Here is a 27,949-nt window from a genome sequence, read left to right as displayed (position 1 = left end):
ATGCTTTCTCATTTGCATTTTTGTAGTGCCTTTCATAACCTCAGAGCATCCCAAAGCTCTTTGCCAACAAGGAAGCAGTTTTAATGTGCAATCACTGTCGCAACAGCCAATTTGCAAACTCCGATACACAGCAATCATCTGCTGACCAGGTAACTTAGTGTAGGCGTTGGTTGAGCAACAGGTATTGGCCAGGGATCCCTTCTTACAAATTGTGCAGTGGGCTATTTTATATCCACCTGTGAGGGCAAACACCTTATCCAAAAGATGGCACCTCTGACAGTGCAGCACTCCCTTCGTACTGAACGGGAGTGTCTGCGTCCATTTTGTGCTCAAGCCTCTGAAGATAGTCTTCTGGCTCATAATACACTGATTCAGTGCACAGGACTTAATTGGTACAGAGTTGGAGAAGGTGGCAGAGTTAGGGTGCAGCCTTTACGAAGAAACTTTTATTATCTGGGGCAGAACAGGCAAAATGTAGAATAAAAACAGAACACTCATAAAAGAATAAAATCCAATTATATTTATTTTTTTTAAAAGCTTGTTGTACAAGACTTCAAGGATTTAAACCAGAACTGAACTGTTAACATACGAATCTGTATGCATACCCTGCTATATGCAATGCTCAACGTATCTCAGTACAAAATAACCCAAGTTCAAAAAATAAGGACACATACATGATACACTTTCCCGCTTTATGAATAGATCGAGCTATCTATGAATAGGTTCATACCGTACTAGAAGTAACATATTTTAAAGAAATCATCCCATTTAGCTGAAGAGGTTCGCAGAAGCTCAAAGGCATTCATGCAAGAAAATCTTGCCTGAGTCGCTTTTAAGTTCTGCTCTTCTTCCACTGCTTTCCAATATTTAACGTTAAGACGTCATCACTATCCCAGCTTTCTCATTTGTCCCCTTGCACGCTCCTATTTTCCAAATCTAACCTTTAGTGCAGTTCATCATTACCCATAGAGGTAGGGATGCCAGCCATGAGGTTCCATCACATGACATGCCCCCCCCCCCCCCACACCCACCCCATCCACCTGCCACGACCCAGCCACTAGTCGGCCAACCCGTTCATTCTTGTGACACACTGGCCGAAATCATCCGTCAGCGATCACGACTGGGAATTTTCGGAGCCATTGAAAGTGTATTGGAGTTCTGGCTAGAATGCCAAATTTTCCCTTCTCGCCTCACAACGGGTCCCACCACGGACTTGACCGGAGAATTCCGCCCAGTATCTTCCTACGCCAATTGGAACGTAAAAAAAAAAACTCATTACCCAGGATGATACTTGCCTGTCAGTCAAATGGCCTTTCTTTCCCCCCCCCCTCCCCCCCCCCCCCCACCCCCTCCCTCCGCCCTCCATTTTCAATATTTTTCTATCTGGTAATGAGAAATGTTCAACGAAAATGACAACAAAAAAAAATCTTTCCTAATATTCCGATGAACTTTCTCCAGAGCTGCACACAGCGGTGTCCTGGAGATTGATTTTCGATTCCTGGAGGCTCCAGTCAGAGGGTTGGCAACCCTACATAGAGGTGATGCAAAGACCTTGCCCGCATACTAACATCTGTGATAAATATCGCACTCCATTCATTAGACTAGCTGTGAGGTAATGGTCACTGTAGACAAATCCTTTGGATAAATGTCAATCCCTTTGGCCAACTAACCCCAGAGAGGAGGTCAAACCAAATTTTGTAGGCGAGGACTATTCCACACTCTCAGTGGCTCATATTCTGAGTATTTGTTATAAATCCTCCTCACCGCCTGAATTTGAGTATACAATGTAGTGTTAGCCGAGCCTGGTTAAAAGATGCTAAAATGTCAATGGATTTGCAGGAATTCTGACCACAATAGAAACTGCTCAACTAATAAAGTCTAAAAGTGCAATTCACTCACTCACATTAAGATTCAAATCTCGTTTTGAAAGAAAAAATCAGACTGGGTGCCAATGCTACAAAGGGCCTCCCAAATCTGAAGGATGTTGATAAATTAAAATGATATCATTAAAGAGGTGAGGACAGGTGGTGAGTGACCTGTACTCCTTCAGTAGAAGATTATAATAGTATAGAGTTGTCTTCTCTCCAACATCGCTCCCACCAATAGCCATAGGTCGCTGAGAAGGGCTTATGTCCTTTCTCCTTCCTCTAGGACTGCAAACCTTCACTCCCAAAGGAGCTCCACCCTTCGCCCTCCACACAAACCTTTTAGCATCACGTGGAATCAAGGCAAGAGAATGAGCCATGAGCCAAGGTCAAGGTGATGTGATATTTCATCAGGAATAAGCACCTTCAAGCATCAAACAACATTCTTTTTTAGTTAAAATACCTGTTCATTGACTGCGTGTTGCCTGTCTCTGAGATGTGTGATTTAGAGCTGGATCCACATACAAGCTACAGAGTTAATTAGCTTGTGGGGGTCAACCAAGCTCATTGCTTTCTTTCCCCATTCAATTCTGCCTCAGTATCTGTTCCATGTTTCCCAATCAGGAACCTTTCTGCAACTCCTCATCAATAGTGTTTTTTTTCTAAAATAAATGTTTGGGTGGGGGGGGGGGGGGGGGAAGAGTGCTAAAAATGGTGTCTGTAAATTCAACGCACAGAGCTCAGACTGATTCTGAAAGCTAGCCGCTCACCTGAAGCCAGAGTAAGAGTCGCCAACAAAATGGTCGCAAGCAATTAATTGGGCTCCATATATCAAGCACTGCAACTTGCCACATTTGGTGAGCGTGTGTGATATGGACTGCATTATCAGGTGTAACCTCTCCATTCGCAATTTAAACTGTTGGTTAATATTTGCCAACAAAATTCATTTTGTACAGATCAGCACTCTCCCCACCTTGCAGCCCTCCATGTAAATTATACGTGGAGCAATCTCCCTTTGGGAAAAGAGCCACTTGTTCATCAGGTACGATTGTGCAACTTCTTTTGTACTGCACGTCAAGGATTATTTTGTAAAGGGGGCTTCCTTGTATGGGCCTTCAGCCATGACCCATTGCACCCTTTCTTTGCACCCCCAGCTTACGCAACATAGCTCGTTACACCCTGAACTTGCCCCAATCCATTGTAGTTTTCATTGCTCCAAATTCTCACATAAGAACCGACGAAAAAGAAAGGATCGCGTTCTTTTTTTGTTGCAAGTATAACAATTTGGGCACTTGACATGATAAAAATCCAAAATCAAAGTTTCATTATGATAATACTTTAAAAAAAAAGTTTTTTTTTTAAAAAAAAAGAACTAAATAGCCACTCGATAAAAATGTGGTAGTTTTTTTTTGCAAAATCTATTTTTACAGCACATAACAAACTATTAGGGTATACAATTAAATTTAGCTACGTTATAATCTCGAAGCTTTGAAAAGATATGAGCTTAGAAGCTAATGAAGGTGATAGTAAGGGACTCGGCCTGTTCATGCCATGTTGTCCTGGCCAGATCTCTACAGAAGCATTAAAAGCTGTTTGCTGTAAATGGTTTAACACCCCCGCTAAATTGAGCTGACAAAGGAATGCCGTGTGAATGCGGCAAACCTGTGTCTACTGACCCTGCCAACTTTGCCATCTAGGCCATGAGAATTAAGTAATAGTATACTATAGGGTAATATAGAACTGAAGTATGAACCACCAAGAATACAATGATGTCCCTATGTGCAAATGGCTACTAATTATTGTCACGGTGACAAAACACGTACTCCAAACCTGGCTATTCTTTGTACATTTCGCTTTTGATATTGAACAGTACAAACAATTTTAAAGCTCTGTTTGTGTTAAATCGATGATAAATGTTTGGTATCACTTCATTCTTTTGATAAAATGCCACCATAAGTATGCATTAACCCCCCCTCCCCCTTCATCCCCACCCCCTTCCCCAATGTGTTTCTTTCAACTTTGAACCAAACAGACTTCAGCCATGCTATTACACAAAAAACAAACAAATGGCTAGTCTCTTTGACTCATTTTCATCTTCCTTTTGGCTGCTAATAATATAATAATATTATAATAGTGGACAAAAAAAAATCATCCAATTTGCCATGCAAAATAGGATAAGCAGTGAAATCTTTGATCTCCTCCTAGACAGGTTAATCCCATGAATAGGCGTAAGGTCAAAGACATTCAGATAGTTCAAGAATATAGTTCATATAAAGTACTGCTAGCCGCCTTTTCTTTACTTAAATGACAAGCATATACCACTTTGGGGTGTACGGGAGAGCATAAGAGTCATCAGGCAAACAGAAAACGCTACTTGAGGCACTTTGCCCCTGATCCAAGCAGAAAAGGTAACTTTGTCTCAATTTTTATTTTAGTTTTCTTTCTTTCCTTCTTTCTTCCTCAAACTTCCTGAAGTGCTTACAACCAAGTGAGGAAAGTCTCTTTCGGGTTGAGGCTGGACTCCACGTCAGGCAGGATGTCTGATCCGAAGGGTTCCTGCAGGCTTGGCATCAGGTCCTCGCCTTCCAGGGTGCCGAGATCCACGTTGGTTCCGGGCAGGGAGTCCAGGAAGTCAGGGAAGCGACTGGGCTGATTTGCAGTCATAGTGGATTGCCCCATGTCTCCTGTGGGAAAAGCATTTTGGGCTTATTTGGAGCTGCATAGAAATGTTAGCATGTAAAATTCACACGTAAAGTTCAACAAGCAGAACTGCAGCAACCCACACCATCTCCCTTAAAAATAGCAAACATAACAAACCTTCCAATCATGCGACGCCCACATAACATTGGTTGTGAGGCATGTTCAGATATCCTGAACATGCTTTGTTCAAACCTCTAGTTCTTCCAATGACTCAGTGGGTAAGTGGACTGCCCAATTTGGAACAGAGCTTTACAGGCCAGAAAACCTGCAAACACCCAATTAACCAATCCAATCCCCATTCACTTCCTTTGTAGAGAGTGAAGATGGGCCAACCTACTTATCATTCACGTTCATTGTGCTGATTTCCAATGGCCAACCATTTCCCATTCAGTCACATTGTAAAGAATTGCAATGAGTTCAGCCATTGCCCCTTTATTGTACTGAACTCTTGGTGCAGACTTTTGGGTTATTAGGCACCTACCATGCCAAATGCAGTCCATCTACCTCAAATAGAGATATTCAGAATGTGTTAGACGATATCCTCCTGGTGCTAATTGTTTTAATTGGTGTCTCGTTTTGCTTACATCATATTGCTTGGACAGATAGATTCATAAATTGTGGGATTTTTTTTTTTTAATGTGTACTTTACACCGAGGCATTTCTTAGTGAATTAATTACATGTTTAAGATTCAGTGGCATTGATTTATCATAAATTCGCAAAGTCCCGCGTGATACAGTCAAGAAAGAAAGTGAGCCTTGTTGCTCTGAATTCACCTGTATCCATTTCTTCCACATGACCCAGAAAATCTTCAGGTGTCCTTCCTAATCCTAAACCACTGTCTGCACTTGCCTGTCGCGAGTGGTACGGTCCACTGTGTATGAAAGCCAGCAAAGATAGGTGAAGGCAGTGGTGGGTGGAGTGGCAGAGGGGGAAAGCGGAGAAGAAAGGGAAGTCTGTTATTAACATGCTATTAATTCAAAATCACTGGTATAACAAAAAAAGGTCAATCTCAGCTAAGATTCTAGCATTCCTGTCCTGTGAATTAAAACACAACTTGCCTGCTGAGGAAGGGGTCGGAGCCATTATTTGTGATGGCGTGCATCTCCTGCGTCATAGCCGGTGTAGAGACTGCATTCTGGGCTGTGGAGATGCTCTCCGATTCAATGGGAATCTGATTGGGAATCTGATTATACAATGCCTTCTCCTGAAAGAAATACAAACGCTGTAACCAAGTGTCAATCCGAGAGAAACAAACAACCTTTTAAATAGGAACAAGTCACGCTTAAGTCTTGTGGGCCTCTTACTCACCTTGTAAAGGCCAAAGGAAGCTAACAGGCCACTTTCCTTGAAACACACACACAAGCGCAAACAACCCAAAACATTGTAGTGCCACCAAACATTGTTTAATCGCAGGAAACTTGTATGATTCCCCCAACCATGTTCACCATATCTATTGATGGCCTGTGGTTGAACAGCGCACAGTCTTGGCTATGGTGACACTGGGATTGATTTTCCACTCTCTGACTGATTGCAAAAGCTAACGCTGGGAATCTGCCGTCTGATCACATCAGTGGAAGTGAAAATATAGTCAGGTTTCTAATGTCCATTATCATTCAATATGTATTAGAATCACAGAACCATAGAATTTCTACAGTGCCTATCGAGTCTGAACCAACCCTCTGAAAGAGCACCCAATCTAGGCCCATTTACCATAATTTATTCCCATCTAACCTGTGGTATTAGCATAAATGTCAGAACTGCAAAGGTTAATGAAATATCGAGATCAGCCACCAGATGGAGCTAGAGTTATAACTATATAAGACATTGATGCTAAGCCTTGTGGGGGGAGAGGTGACGGTGTTAGTTAGAGTACAGACTGAAGAAAAGATAGTGTGAGTGAGAGCAGATCATAGTTTATAATAGTGTAGAGATTAGTTGTAGATGAGTGTAGATTATATGTTAATTATCAATTGTGTATTATTTAGGTGTATATGTCGAATCCAAATTAGTAGTGTTACTAAATTTATAGCTTTGTTCAAGCTAAAGTCATTTTGTGGTCTTTGTGAACACCACACCAACCATCCTGAATTTAGCAACACAAAGAACACCACATAACCCACACAAATTCTATGATGATGATAATCTTTGGGCACTAAGGCGCAATTGGCCAATCCACCATTAGTTCTGGATGCCTTTCTCCCTCTTTAAAAAAGAACAGAAAATGCTGGAGGTACAGTGCTGCTCATCTGCACAGCATGAGAAAAGACAGTTTACCATTCCTGCTTTGGGTCTAGGGTTGACAACCCCGTTTCGACTTATTTCTGGGAGTGCTTCATATGATCACTTGCCTGCGAGCACCCAATGCAAACAGCCTTTTCCCACCTTCCAATCTCCCAAGCCATCATAACTAATAAACAGAATTTATTTTTAATACATCTAGTATATTTCTGTTGGTGGGGCTTGCAATAGGTTAATGGAGGTTACCATTTAGTATCCTGGCGAGTTGGCAACCCTATATACAGCAAGTTACACCTGCAACATTTGCCGGTCCATTCTATTCGTCGAGGCAGGCAGACTGGATGGGCACTTGCATTTTTGCTCTGAATTTCCTGCATTCCTTCTTTGATTTGTTGCAATTTCGACTGGACTTGTGTTGGACATAACTAAACATGCTGGGAAATCCAAGCTTAGAAACAGAAACCTACCTTGGTAACATCAGAAAAAGGTTGTTATAAAAACATATGAAATGCTCTTCTTCACTGGCAGAGGTATAGAATATAAAAGTGAGGATATAATGTTGGAATTGTTCAAAACAACTGGAATATTGTGTGCCATTCTGGACACAGCATTACAGGAAGGACGCTATTGCTGTGGAGAGAGTGCAGAGGAGGTTTACAAGAATGTTGCCAGGGCTAGAAAAGTGTAGCTATGAGGAGCGAATGGATAGGTTGGTATTTTCCTTGGAACAAAGAAGGGGTGACTTAATTGAGGTGTACAAAATTATGAGGGGATGAGTTAGAGTGGACAGGATAAAATTGTATCCCTTGGTGGAGAATTCTAGAACCAGGCGACATAGATTCAAGACAAGTGGCAGAAGGTGTAGAGGGGACATGAGGAAGAACCTTACTAGTGAGAGTCTGGAATTCGCTACCCGAGTTGATGGTACAGGCAGAGACCCTAAACTCTTTTACAAAGCACCTGGATCTGCGCCTCAAATGCTCTAACCTACAGGGCTATGGACCCGGTGCGGGAAGGTGGGATTGGAAGGGGCACCTGGGTGTCCTTGGGCTGGCAGGAAAAGCTGGACCGAATGGCCTCCTTCTGTGCTGTAACTTTTCTATGATTCTAACACAAATATAATAATATATATAATACACGTATAATATATATGCTCTGAAGGGGAGTCATATGGACTCAAAACATTAACTCCATTTTTCGCTCCACAGATGCTGCCAGACATGTTGAGTTTATCCAACATTTTCTCTTTTTATTTCGGATTCACAGTATTTTGCTTTTATATTATTACCATCAGAATAACGTTAATTTGAACAAGAAGGTATGTGAGGGGTGAATTTTGAGGGCAAAGTGATTGGAGTTGAATGGGTTGAGACATTTATTCAGTTTTCTGGATGTATAACAGATATTGTGGGCCTGGTTGGAAGCCCCCCGTCTACCCTCTCATTGGTCCAATGCCACTATTTTAAAAAAGAGGGAGGGATTTCTTCCTGGTCTTCGGACCAATATTTATCTTTCGACACGGCCACAAGAACAGATTATCTGGTTTGCAGTTTGTGGGGACCTCACTATGTGAAAACTGGCCACCTAAATTTCCTGATTGCAACAGTGACTACATTTTAGAAATACTTTGGCAGTGAAGTAATTTGGGATGTTTCAAAAGGTGCTGTCTAAATGTAAGTTTGTTCTTCTGCCCTGTTTTGGATTTCTCGACACTTTCTGTTCTTATCCGAGATTTTCAGCACTTTATTTTGTTGATGCAAGATCAGATTTTTTTCTATGTAAGGCTGAAGTGGGCGCTCTTTCCAAGGGCTGGTGCAGACTCGATAGGCCGAATGACCTCCTTCTGCACTGTAAATTCTGTGAATTCGATAAGGAGCACTCTCAAACCCGCTGCCACGCTTTTATGTCAATGGGTCACCGTGCATAGCACAGGAGGTTCAGACACAAGTTAAGGAACTAAGTCATAGTTCACTGTGTAACCTTTCGGGAGCTGTCCCAAAGGTGACACTCCCTCCTTTAACATCTCGAATTACATGCAGTTTGGAAGATTTTAACTACAGGGCACTGATTTCAATGGCGGTGCATTGAGACTTTTGCCTCGAGGAGGTGTGCGTAAAAAAGGGGTTAAGCTGCTGTGGCATCGAACAAATTAATTACAAGCGTAAATTTTTTTTAAACAAACATGTATTTTTTCACCCTTCAGACCTTGAACCACTTGGAAAATGATCAGCCCATCAAGTTCCTCAATTGCTAGACAAAAGATTGATCACCACTGAGAGATCTGCTGGAGTTCCTTTAGTTCTGATGCATCTCACTCAGGAGTATACAGGAGCAGGCCGACTTAGTAGCTGCTGTTTAAAGCCCTGTTGTACTACACTGGCGTATTTATTTTTAACAAGCCCCTCTCACAGGCCTGAGCCCAGGGCCCTGCTTCCTGCTGTCATTCAACAGAAGCTAAGCCCCTTTCGTCAGCACTTTCCCCAGGCAGCCTGAACGAAAACAGCAGCAAAGATTTGAAATGGTGCTTTTTTTCATTTCTTTCGTCAGTCCCCTACTCTCACCCCTCCCCCTCACTCCCCTTCCCCCACCCCCTGGTAGGGGTTTCTATGTCTAGGTGGGTGTTTCCCACCTTGCAGCTTGCAGATTTACTGGATTTAACCAACTGGTCTGTACTTGTCTGGCCGGCACAATAAACAGTCCTCTCAAAATATTATATTACCACCAAGATTTAATGGGTTTGTCCAGGAGGGAAAGTGTTAGATACATGTTTTATGATCCCCACAGGGATTATGTACCGCGGGGTATAGGCACAGGGGTCAGTAAAGAAAGAAAGAGTTGCGCCTTTCCCAATCTTAACAGCTCTCGTGGCGTAGTCAGTGTTGTGGGGTATGGAAATGAAGCAGCCATTTTGCACGTAGTCAGCTCCCACGAACAGCAATGAGATAAGTGATCGGGTCATCAATAAAAAAAAGCAAAATGCTGCCTGCAGGATGCCGGAGGTCTGAAATAAAAACAGAAAATGTCGCAAAATACTCAGCAGCTCTGGCACCATCCCTGGAGTGTGGAACAAGAGTTAACGTTTCAGGCCAGCGATCTTTCGTCAGAGCTGTTCAGAGCCTGAAATGTTCATTCTGTTTCTCTCTCTCCGCGCAGGCGCCTCCGGACCTGCTGAGTGTTTTGCCACTTTCTGTTTTCCTTGCATGTGATCAAATTGTGCGACCGGATGGTTAGAGTTGAGGGATCGATGTGGGCCAGGACACGAGGGAGAACTCCCCTGCTCTTCTTCAGAATAGTCCTGTGGTATATTTTATGCCCACCTGAGAGGGCAGACAGGACCTTGGTTTAGCCTCTCATCCAAAAGTTGGAACCCCTGACAGTGCAACCCCTCCCTCGGTGATGCACTGGAGTGTCAGTCTAAATTTAGTTACTCAAGTATCTGGTGTCTTAACTTCAAACCACAACCTCTGACCCAGAGGTGAGAGAGCTGCTACTGAGCCACAACTGACAAGAAGAACTTGTATTTGTAGAGTTCTTTTCACATCCCCAGGATATCCAAAGTGCTTCACAATCAATTAATCCGAAGTACAGTCACTATTACTACGTAAGCAAACGCAACAGCCAATTCGAGTCATACAAACAATAAATGTATCTGTTTTGATGGTGGCAGCTGAAGATTGGATGTTTGTTCGAGCATGCGATACATCTCGTGCTGTTCCCTGAATAGTGCGACAGGATCTCCTACATCCATGTACATCCTTGCTCTCATGTCTTACCGAAGAGATAGGACCTCTGGCAGTGCAGAATTCTTTCAGTACCAGACTGACGTGTCAGCTTAATTTATGGGCTCAGGTTCCTGTGCTTGGTTTCACAGCTCCAGGGTCCCAGGTTTGATTCCTGGCTTGGGTCACTGTCTGTGCGGAGCCTGCACCTTCTCCCAGTGTCTGCGTGGGTTTCCTCCGGGTGCTCCGGTGTCTTCCCACAGTCCAAAGATGTGCAGGGGTAGGTGGATTGGCTATGCTAAATTGTCCTTAAGTGTTAAAAAAAAAGGTAAGGTAAGGTTACGGGGATAGGGTGGAAGTGGGGATAGGGTGGAGGTGTGGGCTTAGGTAGGGTGCTCTTTCCAAGGGCCGGTGCAGATGGGCCGAATGGCTCCCTCTGCACTGTAAATTCTGTGAAATCTGTGAATCCATGTACTTCTGACTTAGAGATAACCACACTACCAGCAGAGTTCAGCTGAAACCTTTCATGGCGTATTATGTCCGATTCATAGTTGGCACTGTATTCTGATCTCCTCCGGTCTCTATGCCCAGACGTTTGATATGTGCTCCCATCAAACAGAGCTCCGCACCAGGACTGCCATATCATTGCATTTATCGCACAGTCTTTCGAAGAGAGCAAATGCATCAGCTCATTTCCATTGGTATCACTCTCAACTCAGTGTCAGAAGATATTGGAAGGGGCCACGTTTTGTCTTATCTGCTCGAGGGAATGTGGCCACCCCCTTGACACTTCTCTGAAAAAAAAGCAGGGGGTCCTCTTGATGTCCTGGCCGGTTTCTACCTTCAACCAGAACAGGCTAAAACCGATTACCTTTCACCCATTTGCTGTTTATGTGAACAAATCGGCTGTAATGTTTACCTACATAACAAGATTGATGCATGTCGCTAGTTACTCATCTATCGTAACGCAACGTTCAGATCAGGTTCATTGTTTTGACAACACTTTGGAGTGTCCGGAAGTTGCAGTCGAGCACTGTATAAAATAAAAGTTTTACTTCCCTCAGTGGCACCGGAAAGAACCTAACCAATGTGCGTTCGAGGTGACCTCTCTCAAATCAGTGCTCTGTCATGTAAGATTTCAGGTTAGATACACTTGGCAGAAGGGAGGAGACAAGAATCTGCTTTAAAATTTACATTTTTGGTTTTAAAACCCTGACCCAAAATCCAAGCTCCTCCTTATTTCCCACTCAGAATAATAATAATGTTTATTATTGTCACACTGCAATGAAGTAACTGTGCAAATCCCCCAATCGCCACACCCCAGCGCCTGTTCGGCTACACTGAGGGAGAATTCAGAATGTCCAATTCGCCTAACAAGCAGGTCTGTTGGGACTTGTGGGAGGGAACCGGAGCACCCGGAGGAAACCCACGCAGACACAGGGAGACCGTGCAGACTCCGCACAGACAGTGACCCAAGCGATAATTGAACCTGAGACCCTGGTGCTGTGAAGCAACAGTGCTAACCACTGTGCTACCGTGTCGGTAACAGTTCGATCCATTCAGCTCGTATGTGCCACACTCAGGTGGACTGTTTTTGAGTTGAGCACAGTATCTACCATTGACCTGGTTTTAGTAAATCGGAGTGATTCGGGCCGATTAGGCCCACCAATCCCCACTACTTCCCACTCACTACCGCAAGGAGCAGTTGAGGAAAATCATTTGGATACATTTAAGGAAAAGATAGATAAGCAAGAGGGCGGCAGGAACAGAATTTTATGCTGATAGAGTTAGATGATGAGGAGTGGTGGAGGCTCGTGAGAAGCACATAAACGCCAGCCTGGGAGCAGTTGGGCCGAATGGCCTGTTTTGGTGCCGTAAATTCTTTGTAATCCTTTGTAAAGTGTAATTCTACCAAACCCTCAGGAAATCTGGCTGTGTTTAAGACTCTGACCTACTTACCCCATCTCACAAGAAACCAATGTGTGAATCAGTCCTGATAAACTTTGGCCACATTTCAGTAGACTAGATTTGAAGGCATATGTTGCTGTGATGTGACCATTATTGCTGCAGATAGTTCGGTGGTGAGTGTGTTTACTGGAGCCGTGCAGCTGGTGTCTCCATTTTCTGAGCTGTCACTGCATCGTAGCCAAGCCTATATTGTGCCGAGCCAGCACTAATAAAGACACTTTTAAAGCATTCATTCCATTCAATTGGCATTGGTGATTCGCAAGCTTGGGATCCCTAGCTGGGTGGAAGTAGTACTGTTGTCACTGAGGGAGCAATGGGCAGGAAGGAGCCTGAGGTTTGTACTTGGCCTTTGTGACCAATTGGCACATTATTCAATTTTCGTGCCCAACGCTAATAAGGTGAGATGAAGGTAATCTGTATTTCCTGCTTGTCTACTCCAATAATGTGCCTTCCTTCGTTCAACCTCTGCAGCCCTCTACCACAGCAATTATTTTTTTTCTTCTGTTTTTCCAATCCAGACATCCTTATGAGAAACATGTCGAAAATGGGGTTAAAACCACCTAAGCGATAGTGTTGAACAGGTGTAGCAGCCTCTTTTACATCACCCCTGGTTTCCATTAAAGTCAGCACAAATAAAACTCGAGGAAGATATAAAGCACGCTGCTAATTCCACACCATGCAAAGTAAAAATCTACCCCATTTTCTTTAGAATTCAGACATCACTGGTGTGATTTTATTTCAATTTCACTTCAGCTAAGACTGCCTGCTGGTGAAATAATCCATCGTTAAGTGGAAGCTTGCTTCCTGATTTCTCTCCCACCTCTCGGAAAATAATCTAATTTCCATTAAGAGTATGAGAAGTAGGGGGCAGCACGGTGGCGCAGTGGGTTAGCCCTGCAGCCTCACGGCGCCGAGATCCCAGGTTCGATCCCGGCTCTGGGTCACTGTTTGTGTGGAATTTGCACATTCTCCCCGTGTTTGCGTGGGTTTCGTCCCCACAACCCAAAGATGTGCAGATTAGGTGGATTGGCCATGCTAAATTGCCCCTTAATTGGAAAAACATAATTGGGTACACTAAAAAAATTTTTTAAGAGTCTGAGAAATACATACAAAGTAGGCCATGTGGCTCTGTCGTTCTGTAAGATCGTGACTGATGTTTAGCCTCACCATTCCCACAGTATCCCCATATCACTGGATTCCCTGAGGCCTGAATTCTCAAAAAAACAGAGCATGTCTCCGGCTTAGCCAAAATGGCGCTAGAGGCCCGATTCCGGCAGTCCCACCTCCGAAACCCACATTTTCGCCGGGATAGGGATGGATTGAAGTTTCGACATCCGTGCTTCATGGAGGCAGATGCATATGTTAACATGTAGCTGCCTTCAAACAGATCCAAATTTTGTCAGTGGGGAGTCCAAAACACGAGGTGTTGACTTTAGACCTTTCAGGAGAAGGTCTAATGCTGCTGGAGTTATTTGGCTAGGTAGGCTACCCTTATGGATAGGTCCAGGAGAGACCTTGGGAGAGAAAGTACCCTTGGGGAGATAAAGCTCCCTTTGGGATTGGTAAAAGTAGATGAGAATAAGGGCAGCACGGTGTTACAGTGGTTAGCACTGCTGCCTCATGGCGCCGAGGTCCCAGGCTCGATTCCGGCTCTTGGTCATTGTCCGTGTGGAGTTTGCACATTCTCCCCGTGTCTGCGTGCATCTCGCCCCCACAACCCAAAGATGTGCAGGGTAGGTGGATTGGCCATGCTAAATTGCCCCTTAATTGGAAAAAATGAATTGGGTACTCTAAAAAAAAATTTTTTTCAAGTAGATGTGAATATGCATTCAAAAATGGATAAACTCATTGGAACTGTCAAGGAAACTGTCAAGCTGTCAAGGCATTTAAATCTCCTGGTCTTTAAGCTTTAAAAATACATGGTGCAATTTAAGAACATAAACCAATCTGTTGACATAAGCCTGGGGGTTGTCATAGGGTTTGTGCTGCATAATTGATTTCACAACCTATAGTTATCACAATGGGGTGCCTATCAGTTCACAGTTTGATTGACAGCTCCAAATGCTTATCAGGTCCTTGATGTGGATACAAATGCTTGTTTTTTGTATAAGGGATTAAGCACTATAATGTAATGCTTCTTTTGATAGAGTGTTATGTCTTTATAAATGTATCGCTGGAGGTCTCTGAGGCGAAGGGGTTGACTCCCAAAGCCTTAGGTACCTTGGGAACCTGCACATTAGAGTAAGACTCACTGTCTCGCTCTAATATGCAAATGTTCTAAAAAGTGATGCCTCGCCCATTGTGGGCGGGATTCACAACGCAACGTCTCGCGAGATCGCTTTGAATCTCGCGAGGTGTTGCGAGCCGGGTAGATCCCGGGAGCGGAGTCTGCTGGCTTTCAACGGCCACGCTGCGCCGTGGCGAGCTGCTTTTTGGGCGCAGCGTGGCCTTTGGATCGCATCCATATAATTTCTTATATACTGGTTTAGGTCAGGCATGTTTTCTATTGTTCACAATTTATATTGTTTATCTGCAGTCAGATTTCTTTCTTTCTGTTATTTCTTTTCTCTAATTTAAAATTTGGCATCATTTTCTCAACTGCACCCCAGGTTCCACCAGCATCAGCTAAGGGTCTCATAGCCAAGTACTCACCTCCATTGGTGTTGCTTCAGTAAACTATTAATGGTCGAGCGTGTTTGACCAGATGAGTAAGTAGTCGCTCATGATATGTGCCAGAAAGCACTGGGATGCTCCTTTGTTGGTGCAAGTGAATGCAAACAACAGAGTAAGGGAATGAGAGATTGACAGAGGACGAGGGAGACAGAGGAAGAGAGGTACAGAATGTGAGATTGACAGAGGGAAAGTGAGTGCAATAAAAGGGGAGACTCATAGACAGTGAGCTGCGCGAGGTGATGTTAATTTTTGCCCGCTAATTTATTGGCTGCCAAATTATCAGAGAACGGTTTATAGACATTAGACAAATCTGCTGACTGTCCCTGTAAGGCTGCAACCCGCTATTACTGGCTTCCTCTGGAGAGGGCAGAAGTGAAACCCTCCTGGAAAAACAATAATATTCCCAACAGGATTTATTTTGAATATCATGTGGCGGAGATCGATAACAGGAAGTGTTTGTTTTGTTTACCTAGAGATGGTCTCTGTTATTCTTCCTCTCCAATTGGTGTAGATCGCTTTCAGGAAGGAATTGGAGGAGGGTAGGCCTCGGGCTGAGCGGACACAGAGTGAGATGGAGTGGAGAGAGGTCAGCTAAACTAAAGTAATAACCTTGAAATTCTCCTTCTCAATATCTGCCACTAGAAAACCTTGCATTTGTGAGCTGTGGATGTAAAGTCAACCAGGGTTCCTGTTTGCGATCAATGCCCACACAAACCGCGTGGAAATAAATATATTTTTTGATTCACTCTAGGGGATATGGGTGGACAATGTCAGTGCAAACTGCCACCGGAACATGCCTGGAGAAGGCAGTGGTGAGCTGGCCTCTTAAACCACTGCAGTCTATTTGGTGAAGGTGGTCGCACAGGATTTCTAGGGAGTGAGTTCCAGGGTTCTGACCCAGTGATGATGAATGAATAGTGACATGTGACTTGGTGGGGAACATGGAAGGCTGTACTGTCCCCAAGTACCTAATACCCTTGTCCTTCTCGGTGGTGAGTGTTCCGGGCTTGGGACATGCTGTTGAAAGTTCCAGGTGAGTGGTGTCTGGAGTCATGGTCGACTCTGATGCCTCCTCCTAGCAACACCTTACATGTAGTTCAATGTATAGAAACATAGGGCGGAATTTAATGGAAAAATTTCAAAGTATCATTTGTGGCAGAATTTGCGGGGAGTTTCCAGCCGCTGAGTTCCTCACCGCTACTCGATGACACAATGGGCCCTGCGGAGTTTCTCACCGGTTTAGCCTTCCCTTAAGAGGGCGGCATTTACTGACCAGCCCGCTGCATGTTTTACGGCAGGGGAGATGGCCCACCAGCGGGATCGACTTTTCCCGCCATTGTCAACGGGAAACCGGAACCAGAATTTCCTGCCGGTGAGAACAGCCAGATGGCCCAGAATAGATTTCAGCAGTAGGGAGCTGAACTCAGAGATCAGGCCACCATTTTAAAAGGGTGTCCTGATCGCTTGTAGGACCCCACGCTACCCCCCCCCCCCCCCCCCCAAGGCCAATGTCACCTCCTCCACACACACACAAGTGTATTACCCCCCGCCCTCCCCCAAATGAGGACACCTCTCTATGGGGTCCCTGGGGGCTCCACCTCTTCAGGGCCCCCCCATTCTCCCTTACAGCCACCCCCTTTCCAGGACTCCCCTCCCCCACCTGTCACCCACCCAACCTGCCCTGCACCTCCCCACCTTTCATACTCCGACTTGGGCCCTAACCCTTGGCAGTGCCTCCCTGGCACCCGGGCACCTTGCATTACCACCATGACAGTGATCCTGCCAGTTTGGCAGTGCCACCTGGGCAATGCAAAGGTGTCCGTATTCCAGGGGGGGGGGGGCAGGGAGCCACCCTGCACTGAACCTGACCACGCAGGGGCCTCCAATGGACCAGGATACCCCCCCAGGCGCCGGTCCGCCTGGTCCATGTTTGTGCGGACCAGTACTAAAGGCACCCGGCTCCCTAGTGAGGCCGATAATTCCCGGGAGGCCGGTAGATCCTGGATAAGCTCGCCAAAGTAGGTTTAAACCTTACTTAGGTCTGCGCCATTTGGTCACGCACCTTTTGGGTAGGTTTCCGAGGCCTCGCGGGACTTGGATGAAGGCTGTCGGAAAGTCCGCGGGAGGCAGCTCCCGAGATCTACCAGCCGCTCCGCGCTTGTGCGAGAGCGTGCAACGCGGCCTATAGATCGTGCCCATAGAAAATAGGAGCAGGAATGGGCCATTTGGCTTTTCACACCTGCTCCGCCATCCATTATGATCATGGCAGATCATCCAACTCAGTAACCTTTTCCCGCTTTCCCCCCATTTCTTTTGATCCCTTTAGCCCCAAGAGCCACATCTAACTCCTTCTTGAAAACATATGTTTTGACTTAAACTGCTTTCTGTGGTAGCTAATTTGAGAGGCTCACCACTCTCTGGGTGAAGAGGATTCTCCCATCTCAGTCCCAGAGTTTTACCCATATCTTTAGACTTTAACCCCTGGTTTTTGACTCCACCACCATCAGGAACATCCTTCCTGCAGCTACCCTGTCTAGTCCTGTTCGAATTTTCTATGAGGTCCTACCTCATTTTTCTAAACTCCAACAATTATTATCCTAACCCACTCAATCTCTCCTCATATGTCAGTCTCACCATCCCAGGAATCTGTCTGGTAAATCTTCGCTGTACTCCCGCTATAGCAAGAACATCCTTCCTCGGATAAGGAGACCAAAACTGCACACAACATTCCAGGTGTGGTCTCACCAAGGCCCTGTATAACTCCAGCAAGACACTCTTCATCGTGTAAATGAATCCACTTGCGATAAAGGCCAACATACCAATTTGCGCCTCCTGCACCTGCATGCTTAGTTTCAGAGACTGTGTACAAGGACACCCAGGTCTCATTGCATATTCTCCTCTGTCAATCTATAGCCATTCAGATAATAATCTGCCATGCTATTTTTGCTACCTAAGTGGATAATTTCACATTTATCCATATCATACTGCATCTGCCATGCATTTCCCCACTAACTCAACTTGTCCAAATAACACTCAGGCTTCTCTCTCCCCTCCTCACAGCTCACCCATCCTGTTTTGTGTCATCCGCATTACGTTTAGTTCCCTCATCTAAATCATTAATATATATTGTGAATGGCTGGGGTCCCAGCACCAGGTATCCCTGCATTACCCAACTAGTCACTGCCTGCCATTTGGAAAAAGACCCATTTATTCCTACCCTTTGTTTCCTGTCTTCCAACCAGTTTTCTGTCCATCTCAATACACTACCCCCAAACCCATGCGCTTCAATTTTACACGCTAATCTCTTACGTGGTACTTTGTTGAAAGTCTTCTGAAAGTCCAAATAATCCACAAATATTGGTCCCCCGTGTCAACTCTATTAGTTGCATCCTTGTAGAATTCTAGTATATTTGTCAGGCATGCTTTCCTTTTCGTAAATCCGTGCTGACTCCGTCCAATCCTGCCACTGTTTTTCAAGTGCTTTGCTATCAAATCTTTTATAACAGACTCGAGCATTTTCCCGACTACCGACGTCAGGTTGACTGTTCTATAATTCTCTGCTTTCTCTCTACCTCTCCTTTTTAAATAGTGGGATTACGTTAGCTACCTTCTAATCTGTTCCAGAGTCTATAGAATAGAATATTCAAAGGTGATCACCGATACATCCATTATTGCAAGAACCATTTCCTTAAGTGTTCTGGATGTAGCTTATCAGGCTCTGGGGATCTATCGGCCTTCAATCCCATCAATTTCCCCAACACCATTTCCCTACTAATGCTGATTTCCACCAGTTCCTCCCTCTCACTAAATCCTGTGTTCCCCAACATACGTTACGAATGTCCTCCTTTGTGAACACAGAGCCAAAGTATGTGTTTGGTTGGTAAGTAATTTCTTTGTCCCCCCATCATAAATTCCCAGTTTCTAAGGGACCTACATTTGTCTTCATCAATCTTTTTCTCTCGCTTACCTGTAGAAACCTTTACACTCAGTTTTTATGTTCCCCAAATTACTCTCATTCTATTTTCCCCTTCTCAATCAATTCCTTCGTCCTCCTTTGCTGAAGTCTAAACTGCTCCCAATCCTCAGGTCTGCTGCTTTATCTGGCCAATTTGTATGCCTCTTCCTTGGATCTAATACGATCTCTATTTTCCCTTGTAAGCCACGGTTTGGCCACCTTTCCTGTTTTATTTTTGCACCAGACAGGATTGAACAATTGTTGCAGTTCACCCAAGCGCTCTTTGAATGGTTGCCATTGCCATCCCTTTAAGCAACGTGTCCCAATCCATCCTAGCTAAAGTAACATTCCCCAGTCCATCTGATGTGTGGAATGCTCTTTGACAGCCCAGAGGGTTGCCACAAACGTGAACATTTTAGCGCCTGTCATTTAATGCCAATCAGGAGCACAATCATGGCTGCTTTCTGTTCCCTCTCCCACCACCCAAATTGACGATGCTGAGACCAATCATGTTTTAACCAGATTTCTCCCTGCCGAGAATCAGCTGACAGGTTATTCCATCCGATATGTCACACTTAACGCCCAAACAATTGGAGGAAGCTGTTTTTCACATGTTTGCAACGACAGGCAATGATTTAATTGCCAAGAAGTTCCAAAAACCAGTCGACAATCAAAACAATCCGATTTCTTCAAAAAAATCTGACCACTTGCTTTTCTGGGGCATCACCAAAATATAGAACAACAACAAAGAACAAAGAAATGTACAGCACAGGAACAGGCCCTTCGGCCCTCCAAGCCCGTGCCGACCATACTGCCCGACTAAACTACAATCTTCTACACTTCCTGGGTCCGTATCAATTAATGTATGGCTGGTTTACTTTTTCAGTGTTAGGCTTCCTGGTTGCACCGCATTGGTATGCTCCAGGATCGGACATTATTTTAGTTTTACTGTAGATAAGTCAACCCAGTTACGCCACTAACTCCGCAATGCACGGTGGAAATAGTTACCTGTCTCATGAGCTCCTGTTGCAGATGTTTAATCCTCTCTTTCTCCATCTGGATCTGCTGGAGCCGCATCTTCTGCTGATGCTTCTGCTGAACCGTCATGGCGCTGGACAGGTTCATCATGGCCATCCGAGGATTCTGCGAGCCCACAATGGGCGGGGGCACGGCGGTGTTTGTTGTCATCTGCTGCTGGTTCATCACTGAGGAGAAAAGAGGAATGCATTTGACTGCTACAGAGTGGAGAGTGACAATAAGGCTGCAGTATAATTATTCCCACAATTTTCGCCCCAACCACGTGGTCCTCGGAAATGTGACCAAGTCAAAACTGCCCGTTTAAAATGGTAGACCTTACATCTTTCCACGTTATCGGCTTGAGCCTAACTGCAGGAGATCCCCTGCTAAAAATTAGACTTGGGTTTGAATAGCAACCAGCCACCTCTCTCAGAAACAGTTCATCGAATGACATAGAATTTAAAGCACGCAAATAGGCCCAACTGGTCTGAGCCAGTGTCTGTGCTCCAGACCAGCCTCGCCATACCTCATCATCTAACCCCACCAGTATATCCTGCTATTCCTTTCCCCTAAATGTGCCGATGCTACTCTCCTCAAACCATGGCAGATCACAGAATGGTTACAGCACAGGAGGCCATTCAGCCCGCCATGACTGCACTGGCCCTCCAAAGGAACAAAAATCAAGTACCAAGTGCACAGAATCACAGATGGTAGCCAGTTCTACATTATAAACACTCACTTGGTAAAACTGATTATGCTTTGGGTTTATGAAATGAAAATCGCTTATTGTCACAAGTAGGCTTCAAATGAAGTTACTGTGAAAAGCCCCTAGTCACCACATTCCGGCGCCTGTTCGGGGAGGCTGGTACGGGAATTGAACTGTGCTGCTGGCCTGCCTTGGTCTGCTTTCAAAGCCAGCGATTCAGCCCAGTGTGCTAAACAGCTTAGTGACTATTTTATATTTATAGATCTTAGTTTAGTCTCTACCAGAAATGGAAATCTCTTTCCATTTACCCTTTCAAAGACGTTTATGACCTGAAAGACCTCTATTAGTTCATCCCTCGTCTATATCCTTTCTAGAGAAAAGAGCCCTTGCCTGTTCTAGCTTTCCTGGTGGCGATGGTCTCTCAGTTCTGGCTCCACCCTTGTAAAAAAAGGCTGGTAACATTCTTGTCGGCATAAAACAAATTATCTTGAAGCGTTGTGACCTTTGTTATGCAATCAAACAAAGCACCCAAGTGGCACAGTAAGGTCACTTTGACATCGATGAAACAAGTGGCCAGTTTATGTGGTTCAAGTGATGTTGGTTGAGCGAGGAATGTTGGCCTGAAGATTTGGGAGAATTCCAGCTCTTCTTCAAATAGTGCCAAAGAGGTTTTAACACCCAACTGAGCAGCCGCAAAGGCAGTTTGGTGTCACCTCCAAAAAGTCACACCTCTGCTCGAAAAGTGGCACTTGGGCCCACCATTCAGAACTAAGAGTGCCACCAACTGAGCCAAGCTTACGCCTCTGTATCATTATAACAAACAAAGCGTATTTTAACCTATGACCTTTCCTCTGAGCTGTGAGGTACAAAACACTGATACCAGAATCATTGCCAAGAGTCCACTCATGACTTTTTTAAACAATCACATACTAACAATCTACACCTCCTAGCCAACCAAATCAGTAGACTACATTGACATTGACTACAGGGCAGCACCATAGCACACGTGGATAGCACTGTGGCTTCAGGGTCCCAGATTCAATTCCCCGCTGGGTTACTGTCTGTGCAGAGTCTGCACGTTCTCCCCGTATCTGTGTGGGTTTCCTCCGGCTGCTCCGGTTTCCTCCCACAGTCCAAAGACGTGCAGGTTAGGTGGATTGGCCATGATAAATTGCTCTTAGTGACCAAAAAAGGTTAGGAGGGGTTATTGGGTTACGGGGATAGGGTGGAAGTGAGGGCTTAAATGGGTAGGTGGGCCGAATGGCCTTCTTCTGCATTGTCTGTTCTACGTTCTATTGTAGACCAATCTGATCAAAGACCTTTCCTCACATTTTACATCCACTTTGCTCTGCCTCTGGACTTGCTCCGTTACGTCTCTAACCTGTCCAGTTCTGCTGAAAGGTCGCCAACTCGCGTCACTGGTGTTACCACGTGTGTTTTGTGTTCCCAACATTGTCTGTTTTCATTTCTAATTCTGCGGTTTAGCCTGAGGAAACTGAATTCCTTAAAAAAAAACATGGGGCTTCATAACACTCATACACTCAGTACTTGCAAATCTAAACTAAGGGGCAAAATTCTCCCCCAACGGCGGGATGCCCGCCGACTGGCGCCAAAGCCGGCGCCAATCAGACGGGCATCGCGCCGGCAAAAAGGTGCGGAAGTCTCCGCATCTTTGGCAGCCTAGCCCCAACATTGAGGGGCTAGGCCGACGCCGGAGGGATTTCCGCCCCGCCAGCTGGCGGAAATGGCGTTTGTTGCCCCGCCAGCTGGCGCGGAAATGCGGCGCATGCGCGGGAGCGTCAGCGGCCGCTGTCAGTTTCCCAGCGCATGCGCGGGAGCATCAGCGGCCGCTGTCAGTTTCCCGCGCATGCGCAGTGGGGAGAGTCTCTTCCGCCTCCGCCATGGTGGAGGCCGTAGCGGAGGCAGAAGGGAAAGAGTGCCCCCACGGCACAGGCCCGCCCGTGGATCGGTGGGCCCCGATCGCGGGCCAGGCCACCGTGGGGGCACCCCCCGGGGTCAGATCGCCCCGCGCCCCCCCCAGGACCCCGGAGCCCGCCCACGCCGCCTGGTCCCGCCGGTAAATACCAGGTTTGATTTACGTCGGCGGGACAGGCAATTCCTGGGCGGGACTTCGGCCCATCCGGGCCGGAGAATCCAGCGGGGGGTCCCGCCAACCGGCGCGGCCGGATTCCCGCCCCCGCCCAATCTCCGGGAGCGGAAACTTCGGCGGGGGCGGGGGCGGGATTCACGGCGGCCAACGGCCATTCTCCGACCCGGCGGGGGGGTCGGAGAATGACGCCCCATGTCTGTAAAAAGAGTGGGATGCTATTTGAGTAAGTTACACCTTCCTGGATATGGTATTGTGGAATATTATAGTGGGGATGGGGGTGCTGCTGAACATTATTTTGTATCCTTTTTTTTATTCCATAGGATGTTGCAAGGCCACAATTTGTTACCTGTCCCGAATTGCCCATGAACTGAGTGGTTTGCTGGGTAGTTAAGAGACAACCACATTGCTGTGGGTCTGTAATCACGTGTAGGACAGACAAGGTAAGGATGGCACATTTTCTTCCCTAAAGAACATTATTGCCTGCACATCTTTGGACTGTGGGAGGAAACCGGAGCACCCGGAGGAAACCCACGCACACACAGGGAGGATGTGCAGACTCCGCACAGACAGTGACCCAAGCTGGAATCGAACCTGGGACCCTGGAGCTGTGAAGCAATTGTGCTATCCACAATGCTACCGTGCTGCTCTGATTCTGTGCCTGCATGGGTTTCACCCCACAACCCAAAGATGTGCAGGGTGGATGGATTGGCCACGCTAAAATTGCCCCTTAATTGGAAAAAACATAATTGGGTACTCTAAATTATTTATGAAAAAAACATTGCTGCGATTAACTTTCAATTCCTGATTATTGATTGAATGATTCCACCAGCTGCCGTGATGAGATTAGAATCCTTGCCCCCAGAGCAATTGCCTGGGCCTTTGGGTAATCAGTCCAATGACATTACCGCTATGCCACCGACTCCCCACAATTCACATTAAGAACCCGATCTCCTACTTGGTCTCCACACAAAAAAAAAGTCTTAAACCAAGATCACAGGATGGTATTTTTTTTACTTCATTCATGGCTGAGCCAGCATTTATTGCCCATCCCTAATGGCCCTTGAGGGGTCAGTTCGCAGTCAATCACATTGCTGTGGATCTGGAGTCACATGTAGGCCAGACCAGGTAAGGATGGCAGATTTCCTTCCTTCATTAGTGAACCAGATGGGTTTTAAGACAATCATTTCATGGTCATCATTAAGACTTTTAATTCCAGATTTTTATTTAATTCAAATTTCACCATCTGCAGTGGCAGGATTTGAACCTGGGTCCCCATTACTCTGGGTCTCTGGTTTACTAGCCCAGTGATAATACCACTACGCTACAACCTCCCCACTGGCCAAAGTTTCCTTCAACAATCTAAGAGGTCTCAACAGGTCCAAACTGATATTAGGTAATCCATTAACGGGGCAGCACGGTAGCATAATGGTTAGCACAGTTGCTTCAGAGCTCCAGGGTCCCAGGTTCGATTCCTGGCTGGGTCACTGCCTGTGCGGGGTCTGCATGTTCTCCCCGTGTCTGTGTGGGTTTCCTCCGGGTGCTCTGGTTTCCTCCCACAGTCCAAGGATGTGCGGGTTAGGTGGATTGACCATGCTAAATTGCCCTCAGTGTCACAAAACATGTTAAGTGGGGGTTACTGGGTTGCGGGGATAGGGTAGGTACGTGGGCTTCAGTAGGGTGCTCTTTGTAAGGGCCAGTGCAGACTCGATGGGTCGAATGGCCTCCTTCTGCACTGCAAATTCTATGATTTTATGATGATTAACAGCAGCAGGAGATTTTGAGTCGCGCTTGATCTACGAAGCGATCGCCCAATCTGCATTTGGTCTCTTCAAAGAATCCCACCTCGTTCAGGTTTATGATGATCTCACTGCACTGAGATTGTCCTCAGAGAGTGAAGCTGGCAAGAGAATCTCAGCAGCTTTTGCCAGGTTGGAAATGAGTTCTCCCTGTAAGGTAAGCTTGGCTAAAAACTATAGACACAGCACAGCACTGGTCTCCACCAGAGCCCCCAGTGTCTTATCCTCTTCACCTCAGAGAACTATAAACTGAGCAGGAAGTGCCTGTCTGAACAACAGCTTTGACAGGGAGGGAGCCAACTTTGAATTTTGGCAATAGTGCCTAAGAAATATAACTCCCGTTTTACTTTTTGCGTGTTTAATGCACATTGACATAAATGTTTCATTTGGCTGAAATAACTCCCCTGCTCTTCTTTAGCAAAGTGCCGCAGGATCTTCTGCATCCACTTGAGAGGGCACGCAGAGCCTGCACGTAATACAACCATCCAAATCTACTGGAGATGTCTCTGAGGCCAGGCTCGAACCCACAACCTTCTAATAACCTTTATCAAAGTCGCAAGTAGGCTTACATTAACACCGCAATGAAGTTACTGTGAAAATCCCCTAGTCGCCACATTCCAGCTCCTGTTCGGATACACTGAGGGAGAATTCAGAATGTCCAATTCACCTAACGGCACGTCTTTCGGGACTTGTGGGAGGAAACCGGAGCGCCCGGAGGAAACCCACGCAGACACGGGGAGAACGTGCAGACTCCGCACAGACAGTCAGCCAAGGCTGGAATTGAACCCGGGAGCTGTGAGGCAGCAGTGCTGACCACTGTGCCACCGTCCTTCTGACACAAAGGGCGCCACCAACTGGACCACACTGGACAAGGGCAAAATAAGTTGCATTTATGTAGCGCCTGGCACGACCATTAGATGTCCCAAAGCACCTTACAGACACTAAATTATTTTCGAAGTGTAGCCACTGACGTAATATGGAGAACGTGACAGCAAGCTTCCACAAACATCTACGTGATGATGACCAGTTAATCTGTCTATGTGGCGATGGTTGAAGGATAAATATTGGCCAGGATGCCATTATAGCTGCCTTGCTCTTCTTCAAAATAGTGCCCTGGGACCATGTGCATCGATTGGAGAGGGCTGATAGAGCCTCAGTTTAATGCCTCAACTGAACGACAGGACGTAGATCACAGACGGCCCCGAAGTACAGATTCTGACCCACCCTTCAACACACAATAGTAACTGTTTATACGTCATGGAAAAGCCATCTCTTTGTCAATATGGATTACCATCCACCTGGCAGAGCAGGAATTTCTGCTTACGTTTTCATATCACGTTGTTAAAAAATACATTTAGAGTACACAATTAATTTTTTTTTCCAATTAAGGGGCAATTTAGCGTGGCCATTCCACCCACCCTGCACATCTTTGGGTTGTGGGAGTGAGACCCACGCAGACATGGGGAGAATGTGCAAAATCCACACGGACAGTGACCCAGGGGCCGGAATCAAACCCGGGCCCATGTTTTCATATCACAGAAAGAAATATTTGGACAGGTGGCCAAAGAGGTATATTTTAAAGGAAGGTATTAAAGAAGAAAAAAGAGGCGGAGAGGCTTAGGGAGGGGATTCTAAGCTTAGGGCCTGGATGGCTGAGGACACGGGTGTCAGTGGTGGCAAAGGAATGCAGGCAGGATGCAGGGAACCTCGTCAACTGCTGGTGGATATCGGAAACTCATGGTTTGCCCAGCCTGGGATTGTTCCAACAGGGGTATTCCTTCCGATGGTCCATGCATAGCCCAAATGTCACGTCCATTTACTCCTAATTCTTTTGAATAAATAAACAATATAAATGAGGCCAGCAAAGATAGATCTCGTCAAGATTCCAATTGGGATACCTCGCCAACTTAATAAACCGGCACTTGTGAAAACTGTGCACAGGAAGGAAACAGTCACCATGGCTCACTGTCTTGTTTATAGGAACATTAGGGGCGCGATTCTCCACTCCCGCGCCGGTTGGGAGAATCGCCTGGGCCGCCGAGATTTCCGGGGCCGCCGGTCCGACGCCCTCCCGCGATTCTCCCAAGCGGCGGGAACGGGCCGGTCGAGTTTCGCGGGCCGCAGGCCGGAGAATCGCCGGAGACACCCAAAATGGCGATTCTCCGGCACCCCCGCTATTCTGAGGCCCGGATGGGCCGAGCGACCAGGCCAAAACGGCGGGTTTCCCCCAGCGCCGTCCACACCTGGTCGCTACAGTCGTGGGCGGTACGTGAACCTTGGGGGGGGCGGCCTGTGGGGGGGGGGGGGGGCGAGGGGGGATCCTGCACCGCGCTTCACCTTGAATGTGGGGTGGCCCGCGATCGGTGCCCACCGATCGACAGGCCGTCCTCTCTGAAGGAGGAGCTCCTTCCTCCCGCGGCCCCGCAAGATCCGTCCCCCATCTTCTTGCGGGGTGGATTTGGACAGGACGGCAACCACGCATGCGCGGGTTGGCGCCGGCCAACCCGCGCATGCGTGGATGACGTCCGTTATGCGGCGCCGGCCGCATCATCTATGCGCCGCCGCTTTTACGCGGGCGACAAGGCCTGGCACGGGTAGATGACGCGGCCCCGATACTGGCCCATTGTCAGGGCCTGAATCGGTCGGGACCGGGGCCGTTCCGCGCCGTCGTGAACCTCGACGGCGTTCACGACGGCGCAGCCACTTCGGCGTGGGGGTGGAGAATCCCGCCCAGGGATTAGGAGCAGAGGTTGGCAGTTCAGCCCCTTGAGCCTGGTCCGCCATTCAATCAGATCACGGCTGATCTCTTTGTGGTCACAAATCCACCTTCCTACATGTTCGCCATATCCCCTTAACCCATTCTTTATCAGAAATAAATCTATCTCCTTCTTGAAACCATTCAATGACTCAAGACTCCACTGCACTATGGGGCAACGAGTTCCACAAATTCACCCCCCTCTGCGAGAAGTAGTTCCTCCTCATCTCAGTTCTAAATCTGCCACCTCTCTACCTATATCCGTGACCTCGCGTTCTACATTTCCCCACAAGGGGGAACATTTGCTCTACGTTTACTTTATCAATCCCATTTAGTATCTTATATACCTCGATCAGATCACCTCTCATCCTTCTAAACTCCAGCGAGTATAAGCCCAAACTGTTTAATCTCTCATCATACCGGCTGAGGTTAAGATACAGAAGTCT

General features: G+C 46.4%; 1 protein-coding gene across 2 annotated transcripts in view; it reads right to left on the bottom strand.

Moving 5' to 3' along the window:
• Nucleotides 1–505: 505 nt before the first annotated feature.
• Nucleotides 506–27,949, bottom strand: part of LOC140389598 (WW domain-containing transcription regulator protein 1-like) — a 190,969-nt gene continuing 163,525 nt past the window's right edge. For both annotated transcript variants that reach the window (XM_072473864.1, XM_072473865.1), the window contains 4 exons: nt 20,128–20,324; nt 5,625–5,770; nt 5,340–5,437; nt 506–4,549 (listed from right to left, as the gene is read on the bottom strand). In XM_072473864.1, the coding sequence (XP_072329965.1) occupies nt 4,344–4,549; nt 5,340–5,437; nt 5,625–5,770; nt 20,128–20,324 (647 nt within the window). In that variant the 3' untranslated portion in view covers nt 506–4,343. The remainder of the gene's footprint in view (nt 4,550–5,339; nt 5,438–5,624; nt 5,771–20,127; nt 20,325–27,949) is intronic.

This window comes from Scyliorhinus torazame, chromosome 14 (assembly GCF_047496885.1).
Source record: "Scyliorhinus torazame isolate Kashiwa2021f chromosome 14, sScyTor2.1, whole genome shotgun sequence".
NCBI lineage: Eukaryota > Metazoa > Chordata > Chondrichthyes > Carcharhiniformes > Scyliorhinidae > Scyliorhinus > Scyliorhinus torazame.
This window is presented reverse-complemented; position numbering and strand designations above follow the sequence as displayed.